The sequence below is a fragment of the Neoarius graeffei genome, chromosome 3 (genome assembly GCF_027579695.1).
Source record: "Neoarius graeffei isolate fNeoGra1 chromosome 3, fNeoGra1.pri, whole genome shotgun sequence".
Classification (NCBI taxonomy): domain Eukaryota; kingdom Metazoa; phylum Chordata; class Actinopteri; order Siluriformes; family Ariidae; genus Neoarius; species Neoarius graeffei.
In genome coordinates, this window is record NC_083571.1 from 69723545 (window position 1) to 69743667 (window position 20123).

Below are 20123 nucleotides of genomic sequence, written 5' to 3' on the forward strand. Positions count from 1 at the left end.
ATCCTCAGCACCATCACGCAACCCTTTGTCACAACAAGGAAGCGCTGCCACCAGTAAGACATGGAGCTTTTTAATGCCAAATGAACATTGGTTGGTGTTCTTAAACACTTAAAAACCACTCGTTTGCACTCATTAAGGCTAGATGTTATGACTAGGCACAATAAAGAAAGAAACAAAACATGTTGACAAAGCGTTGTTTCTGAGTTGTTTGCGTTGATATGTGTGGAATGTAATGTATTTATACTATGTGCGTGAATGGTTGTTACGCTAAACATGTGTCGACCCATGTTAACTAACAAAACCACAATGCACAATAAAAGGGTTAAAACTCACGTACTGCAGTTTATAAAGCCCATGAACCATCATAACAATGCGAGGAAAGTTTGAATGGGGGAAATGACAGTACATGCTTTCAATGGCGGCTGCCATAGCAGACGCCGTGATGGTGCGCTCATGGGTCGCATCATCACACAGAGACTTCAATGCACATAAGGCTGCTGGGCCATAGAAGGTTCACGCTGCACGCTGCATGCTGCACACTACACACTACACGCGTGTAAAGAAAAGTGGACAAACGTAGCATGACTTGCTCTGGGCCATAGAACGGCGTTCACGTTGCACGCTGCACACTTCACGCGTGAAGCGTGAAATGAACATGCACACTTTTTTCTAGGCGTGAAGATGGAAATTCCAGTCAATGCATGCGGTCACCGCCGCGCCAGCCAATCAGAACGGGTCTAGGGAGATAACTCTATGCTTTCAGGGGAAAACTTCAGAAAAAATATAATTGAATGGTATAATTGAAAAATAGTTCTTCATCGGGATTGTCAAGCAGATTATAGAATGTTCGGTGAAATTCACCACGGGTTTCTCTCAGAAGGAAGTGTTCTCGGCTCCAAATTCTGTTCCTTTTTCTCTTCCTCTGTCTCAGTAAAAGCAGAATGAGGCAATCGTCATCATCCGAAGAGTCCGTATTGTTGGTTACTCGGTCAAAGTAGAACAGACGCAACACGTGAACATCCAAGCATGAAGTTTAATGGCCCAGGGTCCGGTTCTTCACGTGAACGTGTAGCGTGCAGCATGCAGCGTGCAGCGTGAACCTTCTATGGCCCAGCAGCCTGCACTATGGGGAAGCATACGAACGGATGAAAATGGGAGTACAATTGAGGAATTTATGGATGATCATGAACTAGTCTGTTTAAATGATGGAAGAGGCACCAGATTTGATGCAGTTCATGGAGCAGAATCAGCCATTGACTGTACTACACTGAAAAAAATAAACCTGAGCAGGTGTAAATGTAACATAATTAAATCTGTGATGTTGACAATACAAAGTTAAATTTTTATCTTTACATTAATATATCTTGTTTTTAGATTTAAAAGTTTTGTTCAAAACAGGCAACATTACAATTTTTTTTCTTAAAAAGATGTATCCTCATAATCCCAGGCAATCTTCTTATGTTCACCCACACAACAAACAAAGCCCTTGTTGTAGCTACTGTTTTAATTTGATCGTGAAGTGGGAGGAGCTTCAAGTTCTAGAGTCTTCCTTTACCGGGCAAACAGAAGACGTTAGAGCTGAAGTGGAGCCGAGAGGAGCTGTGCGGAGCACCCCGACTGAACTTCAAGGTAAGAATGAAGTTAGCAAAGTAGCTGGTTAGATACTGGTTTGTTGTTGTTAAGATAAAAAAAAATGTATAAACCGTAGGGTTTTCTAGTGACCTGAGGATAACATAAGCAACTGCTTTACACTCGTGGCAGTGTAACTGCTAACTCACGTTAGCAAGTGGCTGTAAAATAGTTGCGTCTAAATTGAAGCTAATGTTGACACGTTGTTATAAACGAAGGGCCGTGGTGTAGTTAGAAGATAAGGTTTACACAGGGCTGTAAACTAAGTGCTGTTGTGTAAATTTAAGCAAACGTTGGTGCGTGGCTAAAAAGTTATCCCGCCAAGTGTAAACCCGGTCTCATCGTGAACCGGTCTCATCGTGAACCTGTTGGTATGAGATGGAAATGAAGCAAACACTTACAACTAAAGGTCAAGCCATTGTCAAGTGTGTCGAGACTGATTTTAAAACAAGTGGAATCTAGTAAACTAAAGATCTTAATCTCATAAGAATGTGTGTACATGTGAGTGTAGACAAACACGGGGTAATTTTAATGATGGACAGTACAGAAAAAAAATCCTGAAACTGCTGCATTGAAATGAATTATGGTTATACACTTACGCGAGCTTACCATTTAATTACACTGAAAAGGCACTTCTGTTGAATATGAAACTCTGTAAAATCCATTATTCACTTATAGTACCGGAGAATGCCTCCTGCTCTGTATACTGGTCACTGCACTTCAATACTAATCTTAAAAATTGAATGTTTATGCATCTCTTTGTAATAGGATGTAATTCAATTATTTGCATGCCAAAATTCAACATAACACGTTTTTTCCTTCTATAGAATCATCATGTCTGCCAGACTTCGAGTCATACTGCAAGAAGAAATCTGCAAGCTTTCCTTGCCCTTAGGTATCCCTCAGACTGTGGAGGAATTGAAGCATATCATGCAAGAGACATTCGCAATTGAACAAGAATTTAGTATACAGTTCCAGGACCAAGATTTTGATGGTCAGTTTTTCACTCTCCTTGAAACTAATGAAATCAAGGACAAAGACACTGTCAAGGTGGTTTTTGCTGAGCCAGTGGTCACCTTAACATTGGAGGATTCTTTGAATATTAAAGGACCCCAAGAGAGCTTTGATAGCAGTTGCACCGAGGAAGATGTTGGTTCCAGTTCCATTGCATCCAATGATACCATAATCCTCTCTTTTCCAGAGAGCACTTCCTCCCTGCGTTTGGTGTCTTGGCCAGCTCAGTTTGAGATACCTACCTTCTCCCTTGACACTGAGCTTGTTCTACAAGCTGCAAATGAAGCTTACCGAAAGGATGGCACCCCACTCAACAATCCTGCAGTAAAATCTGACATTTTGAACAAACTAGCAGAAAGTATCTTTGTCTATACTGCCTATCCCTCACAAGCCCAAAGGGAGCAGGTCGCTGAGGCCCTGGTTACAAAGCACCCGTGTTTGAGGGACCCAGCGTCCTTCAATGGCTTATATAGTTGGCACAACAGCCTGAAGTACAAGCTTGGCAATTACAGAGCAAAGGTGAGACACCTTGGACTACCAGAGCTAAATGTTAACTGTCTGAAGAGAAAATCCCCTGCAGATGGAACTCCAGCAAAAAGCTTAAAAAAGGCAAAGAAATCTGAGGTAAACTACCTCCCACCTCATCCTCAAGGTGAAACTGATGCAACCCTTGAAAAGGAGAGAGTGGAGCTTCTCTATGAGTACAAGAAGAGAGACAACAACAAAGTCATCAATGAGAAGATGGCAAAAACCTTCTCACTGCGTCGAAATGATGTAATCCTCAAGAAACCACCTGTGATTGATCTCAAAGCTCGATGGCCTGCCCTGTTTGAGGTTTCCCAGGTATGTTGAACATAACATTAATTGTCTTCTCTAATATAGGGTGCTTGTGGCAGTTTCAAATTGAATATCTATATGTTGAATTCATCATTGTTGCCTTGTTTGACAGTATCACTGCCCTTGTCCTGTAACCTATGTGACACTTTGCCAAGTAAAAGTCACATGTCCTCCTGTTCAAAACTTATTGTTAAGAATGCTTTTGTTACTCCCTATGGCACCAGTGAGTTGTAAGTGGCATAGCTGGAGGTAGAGGTTTAGTGCTGACATATACAAGGTTCCTTGTGTCTGCGTCAAAGGGAGCCCTTGCTTTTCAGCTTGGCTTAAGCTAAAACTAAAAATCTACAAAAAACCATGCTGACTTAAATACTTGTAAAGACTAAAAAGCAGAATGTTTATTTTATGAAGCTGTGAGAATGAAGTCAAAAGTGTACTTACCTGCTCACCTCTTATGGAGAAAATGAGGAGTATTCTTACCTGATGAAGCTGTGAGGTGGGGAAAAAAGTTAATTACCTGTGGAATAGCAACCACTCCCTTGTTACAGAGAGCACTCACTATTGAGTGTTGCATATACTGAAATCAAGCGGCTAATTAAGGCCCTGTCCACACGGCAACGGATTCAGGTGACTCCGATACAATTGCTTATCGTTTAGGCCTGGCGTCCACACGGCACCGGCGTTTTGGGTGCCCAAAACGCAATCTTTTTGAGAACGGGTTCCAGAGTGGAAAGATCTGGCAACGTTGCCGTTGTGAAGTCGTCTGGATGAGTAGAACGGATTTGTTTATGATGACGTCACAACCACATGACTGTGAGTGCTTCACGCCGGGTAGAAGTGTAACGAATATCACCAGGAAAAAGCCTTACAGAGCACTAGTGAGAGTGAAACACGAGCTTGGATATTATTATTATTATTATTATTATTATTATTATTATTATGTTCAGTGTTAGTTCACAGTAGTAATGCAAGAAGCAGAATAGTGACAGTAATAGTGAAGCAAAAACATGCAATTGTACAAACACTGCAGCTCTACAGCAAAATATTCATTTATGAAATGGTCTGATTCTTAACACCAGTAGTGCCAATGATCTCATTGCGATGCGAGTTGTCAACAAATCCTATAACTTGGTTCATGAAACGCGCTTACAAAATATTTTCACTGTGAATGAGCAATTCCAGCGTTATGGATGTGACATTTGGACTCAAAATGGCAACAACTGACCTAGTTAATTTTTATTCCTTTCCAGTATTTTAAAATTTGTTGTATATTTTTAAGACCTCTCATATTGGAGAAGTCATGGGAAAAAACGAATTCCCATAGTACATTTAGAACTCTAGAAAATGCCAAAAAAGACATGCGTTATGGATGTGACGGAAAAAATACCCCATTTCCAGGGTGACTACATATATTCATCAAACTCTGTGAAATTGCAAACATAATATCCAAATGCAGGCATGCATTTAATAAAGGAGTCTTAGCTGAAAATAAAAAAAGCCTTTGTTTAAAATATTTTCTATTTCAAGCAGAATCTAGGAAGAAAAAATCAGCGTTATGGATGTGACATAATTCCGTTATGGATGTGACGCATCTGAAATAGACATGGCATATGTTTAGAAAATCAGCAATTTAACCACCATAACCCTTTGAAAAACTCTCTAAATATCAGCTAAAACTATCAAAGTTCTTTAAATAATATTTAGGATGGCTATTGTTTTGCTGTTTTGTGGATTTTAGCATACATTTCTGTGGCTTGTGGCAATAATATAGAATTGTACATGATCAAAGTTGATTTTAGCTTGGGTTTTACATTACAAGAAAGAAAGACTGACAGTGACATTAGGTTGGTTACAAATTGGTTCAACTTATTCACATCTGTAAAATACAGGCCTAGGTGAGATCTCTGGGAGTGGTTTTGATGTATTACATGTTGCTTTATTTTTGCATGGTGAGGTTGACATTTACATGGAATTGCCCGAATACTTATTGTGTAATGGTGCAATCCCGCCAGCAAAAATAGGGAAAAAAAGGAGCGATCTCACCTCTTCAGATGTTGATTTAAGTCCGACAATACATTCCTCAAAAAGGGCGTAGAGGAGCAAATTAATCCAATTTATTCCGGACCATTAAAGACGCCGCCTTCCGCGTAGAATCATACGTCATCCTCGCCGCCATATTGGAGAGGTCAAAGCGGAGAATAAAGATTCATGTGCTGCCTTTAACTGTACCAACAGGTTTACCGTCCAAACGAGATCACATGGGATTACCTTTCACGGGTGAGAAACAAATTAATCCATCAATGTGTAGTATTCAATTTATTCCGGACCATTAAAGACGCCGCCTTCCACGTAGAATCATGCGTCATCCTCGCCGCCATATTGGAGAGGTCAAAGTGGAGAATAAAGATTAGCTGCCTTTAACTGTACCAACAGGTTTGCCGTCCAAACGAGATCACATGGGATTACCTTTCACAGGTGAGACTGGAAAAATACTTTTCATTGTATTTGGTCATTATAATGTAATTTTACAAACAGATTTTCCTGACTTTGTGGCTAATATGAAGTCTTGCGCATTATGCGCATGCGTCCTTACTTCTATTGTTCTGGTGTCTCCGAAGGGACCGTCTTGCAGCGCCCCTAGAGGTGTGGCATGTGTTATGCCCACTTGGCTCAAAGCGGAGATAACATAGAGGAGACCACACCGAACGTAACGTTATACTATGATCATTTATTAAAAGAGATTCAAACCCAGTCAGTAAATGTAAGCTACTCAAATGTGTAGTGACAGTCAGCTTCATGCAGTGTAGTGCATAAAAAGATAAAGGGAGAGGGAGAGAGAGAGAAAAAAAAAGAGGCTGCAGCCAGCCCTCATAGCCCCAGGGCCAGAGCAGCCAAGCCAGAGCAAGAATCAGACCGACAGACCTGGAGGAGGTGCTTTTAAACGCCTCCACCCAACTACCAATCAGCTGGCCTATTGGCCACCATGGCCAGCCAGCCAAGTTGATCAGCTCCCCCTGCAGCCTGGGAGCTGGAAGACCGGGCAACTCATGCTAATATGTAGGAGGAATGAGGCAGCCATAGCACAGCAGAGCCGGGCGCAACATCACTCCCCCCATAAGACAGACACCCATGCCTGGGTTCTGACAGGGACCACACGCAATCCTAACCCCAACATACAAACACACACTTGATTAAAACATTAAAAAACATTACAGTACATTAGACACAGTTATCCTGAAAGCCATTAACTACATGCATACACATACTCACACACCCACACTCCACCACCCCAACAGTGTGTCCCCCCCCCATCCATACAGTCCTTCACCACATCCACCCAGCTAAACCTGGCGCCTAGACAGCCAAGTGAGAAGAGGTGAAGACGATACCGAAGGAGGACACCTCTTGAGCCCTAGGAGACAACGGAACCTGGTAATAACCTTTAAGTAAATCAAATTTACTAACAAAACGTGCTGCACCAACTTGATCGATACAATCTTCCATTCTAGGCAACGGGTAAGAGTCTGGTTTCGTCACCGCATTCACTTTCCTGTAATCAGTACAGAATCTAAAGGTGTTGTCTGATTTCTTAACGAGCAAACACGGGGACGACCAACTAGAGTACGATGGCTTAGCTAGCCCATTATCAAGTAGATACTGGACACTCTCATCTAAACTCTGACGCTTGTCGGGTGCCACGCGATAGAATCTCTGTCGTATAGGTGTTGCATCTCCGACATCAATGTCATGCTCCATCAAGTTGGTGCAAGACAGTATATCTGAAAACAAACAAGAAAATTCCAAAATCAAAACTTTTAATTCCTCCCGCCTATGTAATTCCAAATGACTGAAAAAAACATCCAGGTCAGCTAAAGTTTCAAAGTTATTCAAACGTGCATGCAAAATCGCGTCATCAGGAGAGCGCACACCATCCTCCCCTACCACCGGAGCCTGAGGAGCGCACTCCACCGCAGCGAAACCAACAGCTTTAACCTCAGCCTTCCTCTCCACCTGAGCTGAAGAGAAATATGGCTTTAAAAGGTGAATGTGACACAGTTGCGTATTTCTCCTACGCTCAGGAGTAGCGACAACATAGTTTACATCGGAAACCTGCCGAACGACTGTATATGGACCAGAATATTTGGCAACGAATGGAGAACCCGGAAAGGGTAACAGCGCGAGAACCTGATCCCCAGGGCTGAAGACACGCACCTCAGCCTTGCGATCATAGTTGTGTTTCATTTTCTTTTGCGCGTCAGTCAAATTTTCGCTGGCTTTTTGCCACGCCAGAAACAGTCTGCGCCTGAAGCCCAGAACGTAACTGGCCAAATTCTCAGGAGGATCCGATGTATCCAAATCATCTGCCAACACAGACAAGGAAGTTCGCACCTTGTGGCCGAACACCAGTTCATTGGGACTAAAGCCGGTGCTTTCCTGCACCACATCTCGCGCAGCCATTAGTAACCACGGTAAACCGTCCTCCCACTCACGTTTCATCTCCACGCAATACGCGCGGAGAAGAGACTTGAGTGTGGCATGAAAACGTTCGAGCGCGCCTTGGCTCTGCGCATGATATGCAGAGCTGAAATTGTGTTGTATTTTCAACTGCTTGAGCGCAGCAGCAAACGTCCTTGAAGTGAAATTCGAGCCGCGATCACTTTGAATGACTTTAGGTAGCCCAAAGATTGAAATGAACTGAGTCAAACTCTTAACAACAGATTTTGTTGAAATGGTTCGAAGCGCATAAGCAGCGGGATACCTGGTGGCTTGGCACATTACCGTGAACAACTGAACACAGCCAGATTTTGAGGGGGGCAAAGGACCTACACAATCGATGATAAGATGTTCAAAGGGAGTGCCCACCGACACTATAGGTTGTAATGGAGCCGGTTTAATGACAGTGTCAGATTTTCCTGCAATCTGACAGACATGACACGACTTCACAAACCGCGCAACATCCCTTTTAATGCGTGGCCAGAAAAAGTACTGCAACACACGATTGTAAGTCTTTTTGACCCCGAAATGACCAGAAATGTCCCCATGCGCAGTAGCCAACACTTTGTCCCGACATTCCTCAGGCATCACCACCTGCACGACCTGACCTGCCACATCAGTGTCAGCAGTAGGCGACCACCTACGAAGTAACAAATCATTCTGCAAAAAATAACCATGACCCGTATTATCCTTATCAGCAACCAGATCAAAATATTTCTGCAACCCCTGATCGTGTTTTTGGGCCACAACAATGTCATCACGAGACAATGACGCCGGAAGTTCAGGAATGAAAAGTCGAGCTAAAGTGGTTTTAGATTCATCAGACGGTTGCGCAGCTTCCCGACGCGCCATGGCGCGCGTCACAGCGCACGCTGGAAAAACCTCTGGAAAATCTGAACCACACTTAACTAGCTCAGCTGATGGTGAAACTTTGGTTCTAACCACTGGCAGCGGCACAACCTGCTCGGGAAAAACACAATCACGAGCCAGATTGTTTCCCACAATGAGGTCTATTCCATCTATGGGCAAAGATGGACGCACAGCCATGGTTACTTCGCCATTCACAAAACCAGAAAATAATTGCATTCTATGCAACGGCACTGGAAAAGCCTGCAGCCCAATTCCCCGAATTAACACAACGTTCCCCGTGTCTGAAGTAGACGAGAAAGGCAGGACTGATTGACATATAAAGCTCTCAGACGCCCCAGTATCGCGCAGGATCTTTACCGGAACACGGCGAGTGTCACCAACCAGCGAGACAAAACCCTCTGTGACAAACGGAGCATAGTCCGTCATATCGGCCACAGTTGTTTTGTCACGCTCATCACACTGCCCCTTTACACCACTTTTGAACTCGTTCGATACAGCACAAGACGTCTGATCAGATTTTCCTGGAACGAACGAACGCCCATCAATTTTTACCACCCCCTTGCACTGACGCGTAGCACAGATAGAAGATGCGCAAAGCCCCACTTTACCACGCTCATTCTTCTTTCTACGTTCGTTCAACATTTTCGCACAGTTTCTTTTGAAATGACCTGGCTCCAGACAGAAATGACAAACAGGCCAATTTTCTGCGTTACGATTTTGTGTTTGATCAGAATTTGTTGGAGTGGCTAAATCAGACATAGATGGTACAGCATTAAAGTAGTTAAAGCGCTGCCCCCCGCGGTTATACCCTTGCCGTGGCACAAAATCACGCACCTGATTCTTATGAGTAAGAGCAAACCCATCTGCGAGAGCAGCAGCCTCCGACGCTATTTTTACTGGATGTTCATTAACATAAGTGCACATACGATCAGGCAACAGATTTTTAAATTGCTCCAAAATCATTAAGTCGCGCAATGCCTCAAATGACTCAACACCTTCAGCTACAAGCCAACGGTTGAAAAAACTAGACAAATCTCTAGCCAGTTCGGCATGTGTATGCTTATCAGATTTTTTCCATGAACGAAATCGTTGTCTGTAAGCTTCGGGAATTAATTCATAACACTTCAACACTGCCTCCTTAACCGATTTATAGCTCTTCCTTTCGGAAGGCAACAGAGCAATAAAAGCTTGTTGCGAACGCCCAATCAGAGCTGTCTGTAATAGTAACACTTTCTCTTCATCACTCCACTCCTGATCAAGAGCCACATTCTCGAACAAAGAGAAAAACACATCAGGATCTCTTTCATCAAATTTAGGAAGGAATTTAACCATATGGGCCAGGCCCGATGGCGAGGAGACCTTAAGCTTCTCTCGCTCCACTACACGGACCTGATCTAAACGTCTCAACTCCAACTGACGATCCTTTTCTCTTTCATTAGCCTCCAATCGTTTTTGTTCCATTAACAAGCTATGTTGCATTTGCAGCAATTCTTTTTGTTGCTCGAAAGATAATTTGCTAGATTGCCCCGATTGCATTACTGGACTCGAAGGACTTTTCAATAAAGACGCCCCCTGACTCGTCTGCTCCTGTGGCTTGGTACCAGGCAATACGTCCTTCTCCTTCAAGCGCTCAGAAATAAATGTAGCAAGTTCATCTTTCTTTGCTGATTTAGGCAACATTACTTCGATCCCATAATGGTCGGCTACACTATTCAACTGTTCTTTAGTTAAAGCCGCAAATAACGCCTCAGATGGGGACGCAACGAAAGCATCAAACACGCTCATTTTCTAATGCTAATTTGACAACACTCAACGATCAAAAAAAAAAAAAAAGCGCAACAAACAGAAACACACGTTGCCTTTCAGGTTAACTTAACCAACCAAACACGATAAACTACAGGCAAAGTGATCTGTAATACACGCAACAAAATAACAGCAGAGCTCCCCCCAAACATTTACCCACCACTAGACTAACCTATCTTCACACTGAGCCCAAGAACCGAGGATCAGCGAACCAAAAGGATTCACTCACCTATACCGCTGGAGCCAAGCTGTCCCGTTAATCGATCCAGCACGGAGATCCACGGCGGTGCCCAAGGTCCAGGCTCCAGTGACATTACGGCCTACCCAAGCGCCGAAACGCTCTAGAATGGGGATGGCTAGGCTCTGCACGCTGATACCCTGTTACGGGATCACAAATACACTTCGCAAAAAAAAACAAAATAAACAAAACTGGTTGGACTAAATGCTCTATTCTGCTCAACTCTTCCCCGATCAAACATGTATAACGTTACACTTACGATGTAAATCCCCCCAAAACAAACACTGTAAGAAGCCGGCAGGCCAAACATACGTCTCCTTCATTCACAAAACTTGAGACCAATGACGTCGCTCTACACACCTCACGCTCTACCAATAGCAATGAGAGCAGCCTAGTCAAAACATATGCTGGTTCACAACTCTAGGGAACTACATACAGTATCTTTTTAAACAACGAAAACGTCAGGAACAAAGACGGCTCGAGCCCCCATATGTTATGCCCACTTGGCTCAAAGCGGAGATAACATAGAGGAGACCACACCGAACGTAACGTTATACTATGATCATTTATTAAAAGAGATTCAAACCCAGTCAGTAAATGTAAGCTACTCAAATGTGTAGTGACAGTCAGCTTCATGCAGTGTAGTGCATAAAAAGATAAAGGGAGAGAGAGAGGAAAAAAAAGAGGCTGCAGCCAGCCCTCGTAGCCCCAGGGCCAGAGCAGCCAAGCCAGAGCAAGAATCAGACCGACAGACCTGGAGGAGGTGCTTTTAAACGCCTCCACCCAACTACCAATCAGCTGGCCTATTGGCCACCATGGCCAGCCAGCCAAGTTGATCAGCTCCCCCTGCAGCCTGGGAGCTGGAAGACCGGGCAACTCATGCTAATATGTAGGAGGAATGAGGCAGCCATAGCACAGCAGAGCCGGGCGCAACACATGTGTATTGCATCGTTTTCAGCAAGCGTTGCGTTGCCATATGGACCTGATATTTTACTGATTGTTGCCCATTTGGACGCGATATATTTTTAAATAACATCTCGTTGCTGTTGTCGTGTGGATGTAGCCTAAGATAAGCACAAATCATGTGCTTTAACTGACCCATCCAGTGCAGGATCCCCTGTAAAACTTGGTACCACCCAAATGTCACTTTCAGTGTAGTTTTTGTTCTGTTTCTCTACTTGTGTCTTTGTAATGGTTTTCTTTCTGTATCTTGTGATGTTTCTCAATCTCACTCTTGGTCTTTCTCTCAGATTGAGGAGGAATTCCGTAGGATAACATTAAAGCCACTACAGTCCACATTCCTGGGGAAGTTGGACCAATACATGCCCAAACTGTTGAGCCTGTACAGGAGGAAAGGGGGAGCCACTGGGAAGAAACTTGATGAGACCACTGACCTGTTAAATGAGTCATGTACTTACAATAGTATAGAAGTTAGTTTTATGTAGCAGAATTTTGATATCTGTATTTAACATAATGTCATATTACATATTTTTGTAGGACCACAGCATTGAGTTCCGAAGAGAGGTTGTAATCAGAGGCCTCATTCTCTACCTTGGTGAAAAGACAGAGGAGTTAATCAAAGACTACCAGGTAAAGAAAATATACCTTTGCATTTGCTCTTACTGATTTACTCTACTCTCTGTGTGAGACTATTTTGCAACTTATATAGTATAGTAGTAAATACTACTCTAGTATTAGTTAACAGGCATACTTAAAATCTTTAGGTTCAAAACCACTGATAAACAATTATAATTTTTGGAAAATTAATATGTACAATACAGTAGGATGTACTAGGTAACTGCTGGAAACAAGCAAGTGAGCACTATTTTTAGATTTATGTATTCACAAAACAGGATTGATTTTATACTTTTAGATTCTGCAGATTGTAAACATACATAATAAAAATATGTTTACACATTACCAAGCTAAGGGTCAGCAATGTCAGGCTTGGTGTGACTGGACCCCAAGATGAGTTTGACCATGAGGTACTCATCTATGAGCCCCCCTCCCAGGCCTGGCTTTTGGACAATGCCCTGGTCTCCATAATATGGGAAAGGTGCCTATATTCTAGACTTACCCATGGGCGAAATACATATTGCAGATTAACCCAGTTCCTTTAATACTCACCTGTCATACTTTAACATCTAAAGAGAAATCAAAGAAAATTCTTCTACTTAACTTTTTTCAGGTTCTGTGGTTTTAAAAAAAGCAATTACAGTTGCACTTGCTTTCTCGTCTAAACTGCAATGGTTATAGAATTGTCTACAAGTAGTTAATAAGGCTTTTTTCTTGTCTCTTTACTGTACCAAATATACACTACTTTGTATACATAGCTGCAATGATTAAATTAATGAGAAAAGGATGTTCCAACAATAGGTCTTCAATTGTCTAAAATACGGCCTTAAATGGCATTCGGTAATAACTGTAGGCACCTTTAATAAGCTACACTATTGCTCAAACAAAGCAACCACATAATATCAATCAGATCTTCTGTGTGAGGATAGAGCAAGGATGGCTATAAGCATCCTTTAAATTTCTATATTAGAAGCTGATTTTGTTTTCTCTGGTATATTTCACAGGCTGTTGATGACAATGATGCTGCAGCAATCCAAGAGGCCCTTGCTACATTTGTCCTCGACATCTTTGTGGTCAGCAAAGCCAGGGATGATGGTCTCCACAAACAAGCTGGAATAGCTATCGAGGGAGTAGAGGTCCTTTTTGGTATTCCTGATGTGGCACATGCTTGTGCCTACCTGATGGGCCTCATCTATGCCATGGAACTAAGCTACCCTAAGAAACTGAAATACACCTTTGAGGTCTTTCAGAAGATCTTCCTAGAGCTGGAAGATATGAACAAAAAAATGTCCTCTAAAGTTCATGATCTGAAGGTCAGATTACTTGTGTAAAAACCATACAGACTTCATTGAAGGCAGAGCGTTTGAGTGAGTTTACAGTTGTTGGTGTTAACATTGCAATGTCTCAGGTTCCAGTGCACTTTCTCAGGTTACATTTTGATATTTTTGATGCTGTTGTTGGTTTATTTGGGCCATGCATTGTATTGACTAGTGTTGAATTCTGTCAATTCTTTGCACTTTCAATGGCATAAAATTCAGCTCTGGTCAGCACGGACAAATCATTGTCACCTATATTTTCATATGGGGATCATGTTTGCGAGCCTGTTTTTTTTTTTTTTTTTTTTTTTTTTTTTTTCAGGATTTTAAGTCCATTTGAAGGACTGTGACTGTTCAGGTGTAAGATGTTACTTTTATAGAGAAGATCCGGTACAATTGATTGCCTGATTGTATTTAACTCAATTCAAAATGCGACCTTATTTCAAGTTGTGTTGGGTTGAATTAAATTTCAAAATCTTTTGAAATACTAGTTAAACAAATATTTATACCCACTGTTGGACTCATGGGTATTGTTCAGAGTACATACCATTATTGCCCAGTTGGCAGACAGTGTCGAGACCTTGTCCATCTGTATTTTCAACACTTCAACTCCATGGCAGCATATCTTGACACATAATGAATGGATTGTCATATAATTTAGTGAACACATTCATGATGCCTGGACAATAAATCCTTTAAATTTTGGTGACTTTATGGCCTTTCCTCTAAGACTACATTCTATGCTTTGAACCATGTTCATTTTGATTATCTTAAGACCAAAATGTTTTTAAATGCCAGACTGTAATAACTAAATTCTCCATGTTTGATGATCATTCATGCTTCTCAAGGGAAAATTTCTTTTGGTTATGGTGACCTTATGACCTTTCCTCTAGCGCCATCCTCAGCCCAATCGTTTGACTTGTACACAACATATGTAATGGATGGATTGCCACATAATTTGCTGAGTGTACTTATGTTTCCCATGGTATGATCTCTCCTAATGAAATAACTATTTGAGTTGATATTTTCAGTATAGGAAATATGCAGTTGATAACTAGGAAATGTGAGTAAATTTAACTTTAAAATGACACTAACACGGGCGGCACGGTGGTGTAGTGGTTAGCGCTGTCGCCTCACAGCAAGAAGGTCCTGGGTTCGAGCCCCGGGGCCAGTGAGGGCCTTTCTGTGTGGAGTTTGCATGTTCTCCGCGTGGGTTTCCTCCGGGTGCTCCGGTTTCCCCCACAGTCCAAAGACATGCAGGTTAGGTTAACTGGTGACTCTAAATTGACTGTAGGTGTGAATGTGAGTGTGAATGGTTGTCTGTGTCAGCCCTGTGATGACCTGGCGACTTGTCCAGGGTGTACCCCGCCTTTCGCCCGTAGTCAGCTGGGATAGGCTCCAGCTTGCCTGCGACCCTGTAGAAGGATAAAGCGGCTAGAGATAATGAGATGAGATGACACTAACACATTTGGAAAAACAAGTAGATCCCACTTCAAGTAAGTAATATTGAAATTAAGAAAATTAAGTAGGTTTCAATTAAAAATGGATAATTCAAACTCTTAAAATCAAGTAGATAACACCTCTCAAAAAAACGACTGGAGAATTGCTAAAATTAAGTTGACTTTACTTGAACATTTATCTTTTGTGTCCAAAAAATTAAGTTGTTTATACAACAAGTACCCTTGTTTGACCTACATAATAATTTGATGCAAAAAGTTGCCTTAAGTTTTTTAAGTAGATCAAGCAGGAAATTTTTATCAGTGTATATTATCAGAACAAATAGCAGGAACCAGTCAGTGGGAAGTTTTTAACAATACTCCATTAGGAAGCAATCACTACCCTATTTGGACCAAGATACAAAAACAAGATGCAAGTTTGGAAGAAAATTGGTACCCTAGATGGAAAATGAGAGAGGCTAACTGGGGACTTTATAATATGAGAGCAAGTGGTAAATGTATGGAGATTATGTCAAATTTAAGTGATTATATTGAAGAGTTAAACTCCATAATTACAAATATAATGTATGAATCAGCAGACGAGACTATAGGCAAATCTTTTGGGATAAGGGAAAAGAAAATGGTTCCATGGTGGACAGACGAATGTAAAGAAGCAGTCAAAGCCAGAAATAAAGCATTTAGAATGGTGAAAACAAATCATTCTTTTAATAACTTGATATCATATAAAAAAAGCACAGTTTAAAGTTAAAATAATCATAAGAGAAACCAAAAAGAAATACTGGAGGAATTTCTGTAGTACTACTGGGGCAGAAATAAAGGTTAGTGAGGTATGGGGAATGATTAGAAAGGCGGGAGGAATAAGAAGGGATCTCTCTTTGCCAGTAATTAAAGACAATGATGGCGAAGCAGTAACTAATGAAGAAAAAGCAGATATGCTTGCTAGGGCTTTTGTTAAGGTACATAGCTCTCAAAACTTATCAAAAGAAGAGTTATTATGGAGAACAAAAAAGATTGAGGATAATGGTAACATACTGGGAAGGAAAGAAGTAAGTGAGAGTGCCCTTAATAAAAACTTTACATTGTTTGAACTGAAGAGAGCAATCATAGGTGTTAAGAATACATCTCCAGGTAAAGACAGAATATACCGTACTATAAGATGATTGGCCAGTTATCTGATGTGGCTAAAACAGTGGTTTTAAAGTTATATAATAAAGTTTGGGAACAAGGTAGGCTGCCCGCTAGTTTGAAACACTCAATAGTTGTACCAGTAGCTAAGCCGGGTAAGGATAGAGGTAGAGGTCAAAAGCTATAGGCCTATAGCTTTAACATCCAACTTATGCAAGTTAATGGAAAGGATGATAACTAAGCGATTGGTATACGAGATAGGAAAAAAGAGATCTTTTTTTTTTTCTCATCAGAGTGGATTTAGAAATGGTCATATGACTATGGACCCAATAGTCTGTCTGGAAAATAAAATTAGGAAAGCTCAAGTAAACAAGGAGTCAGTCTTAGCAACGTTTTTTGACATTGAAAAAGCATATGATATGCTCTGGAAAGAGGGTCTTTTATTTAAAATGAATAAAATGGGAATAAACCGTAAAATGTTCAATTGGATTAGGGATTTTTTTAAAGAATAGAACAATAGAGATAAGAGTTGGAGTAAAACATTCAAATATTTACACTGTAGAGAATGGTACCCTGCAGGGAAGTGTACTGTATGCAGCCCCATACTGTTTAATATAATGATTAATGATGTTTTTAACAACATAGACTCCAGAATCAGTAGAGCACTTTATGCAGACGATGGGGCACTGTGGGTGAGAGGCCGAAATACTAATAATCTGAGGAACAGAATGCAAGCAGCAATAAACAAGATCGAAAGATGGTCACATGAGTGGGGGTTTCATTTGTCTGTTGAGAAGACACAAGTTATCTGTTTTTTAAAAAAAAAAAAAAAGGGCTAACCCGACAGTGGACCTCAGACTATATGGGCAACCACTCAAGCAAGTGGATAATTTAAGATACCTAGGTGTATGGTTTGATGTTAAACTTTCTTTTAAAGTACACATACAGAAGATTATTGATAAGTGTAAGAAGAGTATTAACATTTTGAAATGCTTAACAGGAAATGAATGGGGGCATCAAGCATATCCTTGTAAAAAATATACGGTATAGCGCTTTAGTTCAACCAGTCTTGGATTATGGATGTATAGTTCATAATTCAGCAGCTAAGTCTTCCTTATCAGAGCTGAACAGGATACAAGCCAAAGCCCTTCGTATATACTGTGGTGCCTTCAGAACCTCTCCAATCCCAGCACTTCAGGTGGAAACAGGGGAGATGCCACTAGCCCTCAGGCGGCTGAAATTATCAATATCATATCTACAGGGTGGGCGGCACGGTGGTGTAGTGGTTAGCACTGTCGCCTCACAGCAAGAAGGTCCTGGGTTCGAGCCCCGGGGCCGGCGAGGGCCTTTCTGTGTGGAGTTTGCATGTTCTCCCCGTGTCTGCGTGGGTTTCCTCCGGGTGCTTCGGTTTCCCCCACAGTCCAAAGACATGCAGGTTAGGTTAACTGGTGACTCTAAATTGACCGTAGGTGTGAATGTGAGTGTGAATGGTTGTCCGTGTCTATGTGTCAGCCCTGTGATGACCTGGCGACTTGTCCAGGGTGTACCCCGCCTTTCGCCCGTAGTCAGCTGGGATAGGCTCCAGCTTGCCTGCGACCCTGTAGAAGGATAAAACGGCTAGAGATAATGAGATGAGATGAGATATCTACAGGGTCATGAGGACAATCACCCGACCAAACAGGTACTCAGGGAATGCTGGGAGTATGGTCACCTCATATGTAGCTTTGGGTGGGATGGTAATCAGCAGGCAAATCAAGTGGGGATCAACAACATTCCATTCGGTAAAACAATAGTAAGGCCAATCATTCCCCCTTGGTTATTCTGTTTCCTGGTTGTAAACATGGAAACAAAGGAGACAGTAAAATCTAGAGGTGTTTATTGGAATGTACAGCGGTATTTAGAAATAATGTATGATGATACAACACAGATATATACAGATGCTTCAAAAGACGAAACTGGTAAAACAGGAGCAGCAGTACATATCCCCAGCTACAATATTAATATCAAAAAAAGGACGTCAGATCATCTGTCAATTTTCTCAGCAGAAATGATGGCTATCATACTGGCCCTGCAGTGGGTGGAGAAGGTGAAGCCTAGTAAAGCAGTCATCTATTCATATTCAATGTCTTCCTTAACCAGTATCCAAAGCAGAAAATCCACATGCAGACAAGACCTCTTAGATGAAATAAATCACCTCATATTTAATCTCATCTCATTATCTCTAGCCGCTTTATCCTGTTCTACAGGGTCGCAGGCAAGCTGGAGCCTATCCCAGCTGACTACGGGCGAAAGGCGGGGTACACCCTGGACAAGTCGCCAGGTCATCACAGGGCTGACACATAGACAACCATTCACACTCACATTCACAACTACGGTCAATTTAGAGTCACCAGTTAACCTAACCTGCATGTCTTTGGACTGTGGGGGAAACCGGAGCACCCAGAGGAAACCCACGTGGACACGGGGAGAACATGCAAACTCCACACAGAAAGGCCCTCGCCGGCCACGGGGCTCGAACCCGGACCTTCTTGCTGTGAGGCGACAGCGCTAACCACTACACCACTGTGCCGCCCCATATTTAGGATAAATCAGCAAAAGCTATTTATTCATTTCACATGGGTTCCAGAACATAAGGCGGTTGAGGGAAATGAAAGGGTGGACAGACTGGCTAAAGAAGCCACCAAGGCAAATGAGGTTGAACTTAAGGTTCCATTAAGTAAAGCAGAAATTAAAGTAATAATTAAAGACAATATCAATAGAATATGGCAGGATAGATGGAGTACAGAGGAGACAGGAAAACATCTGTATAATTTACAAAAGGAGGTAATAACAAGAAGGAGTGGTGAACTGAAACGGCAGGAGGAGGTATGGATGACTAGGCTGAGGATTGGACATACAATGTCATGCTTCGCCCTGGACATCCACTCCGGAGATTATGGATCTCTCACGCCAGCGCCAATCCTGATCCAGGACTTCTCCCCTGAACTCACTTCCTGGTTTTCACTGCTACTTATTTAAAGGCCATTCTCAGACTCTGTGTTTGCCTAGCCTGGGCCCGCCCATCCTAAGCATGACGCAACACGAGGGCCTGTTGCGAGCTTAGTCTGGTCAGGCAAGCTATCTACAGCTCTTCCAAGCTCCCGAAAAATCGGGAGCCAATCAACTTTGAGCATCTCCAACGGCCCTGGGTAGAGGCGTGTTCAAGGCAGTGATGTAGTAGAACTGCGACCGGAAGCCATAGATTGTTTACAGAATCAATGCCGGAAGCACTTCATTCACTAGAAACATTATGAACATGGAGCAAGTTCTCATTGAAAACGGAGCAAAGAGCAGCCCTGGAGGTATTTATTGAAAGGAAGGACGTTTTCGCCTTGCTCCCGACCGGCTTCGGTAAGAGTTTAATCTACCAGTTAGCCCCGTCGCGTCACATACGTCAGAGGAAAGAGTGATGTGATTGGTTTAAGCTTCGTCACAGCCTTTTCTGGCTTCGACCAGTAGCAAACTGAGGCATTTCAGGGAGGCGGGTCAACCACGCACTTTGGGAAACGGTTGGGCTTAATATCTTTGCCAGACCAAATGCTCGCAGAGCTTTGAAGTCGTGTTAGCCAGACTAGTGTTTGCCAGAACTTCTCTTTTGCTTCTCTAGCCGTTTCTGTGCCTCCTTTGCTCCTCATGGTTTTTCACTCTAGCGATTTTCTCTCATCCATAGTTTTTGCACTAGCATTTTTCTGGTTCTTGTTTTTTTGCACTAAGGGTTATTTCTAGTTC

The 20123-nt window shown here is 42.2% G+C and overlaps 1 protein-coding gene across 2 annotated transcripts; it reads left to right on the forward strand.

Annotated features, from left to right (window-relative positions):
* The first annotated feature begins 1331 nt into the window (after positions 1-1331).
* LOC132882867 (uncharacterized) lies at positions 1332-14448 on the forward strand. 2 transcript variants are annotated; one of them, XM_060915977.1, is made up of 5 exons: positions 1332-1629; positions 2457-3486; positions 12133-12292; positions 12380-12472; positions 13462-14448. In XM_060915977.1, coding segments are annotated over exons 2-4 (1185 nt in total). In that variant the 5' UTR covers positions 1332-1629; positions 2457-2463; the 3' UTR covers positions 12382-12472; positions 13462-14448. The 2 variants fall into 2 exon arrangements, with proteins under 2 accessions (XP_060771960.1, XP_060771959.1); XM_060915976.1 differs by having other exon boundaries at positions 12133-12278.
* Positions 14449-20123: the final 5675 nt, after the last annotated feature.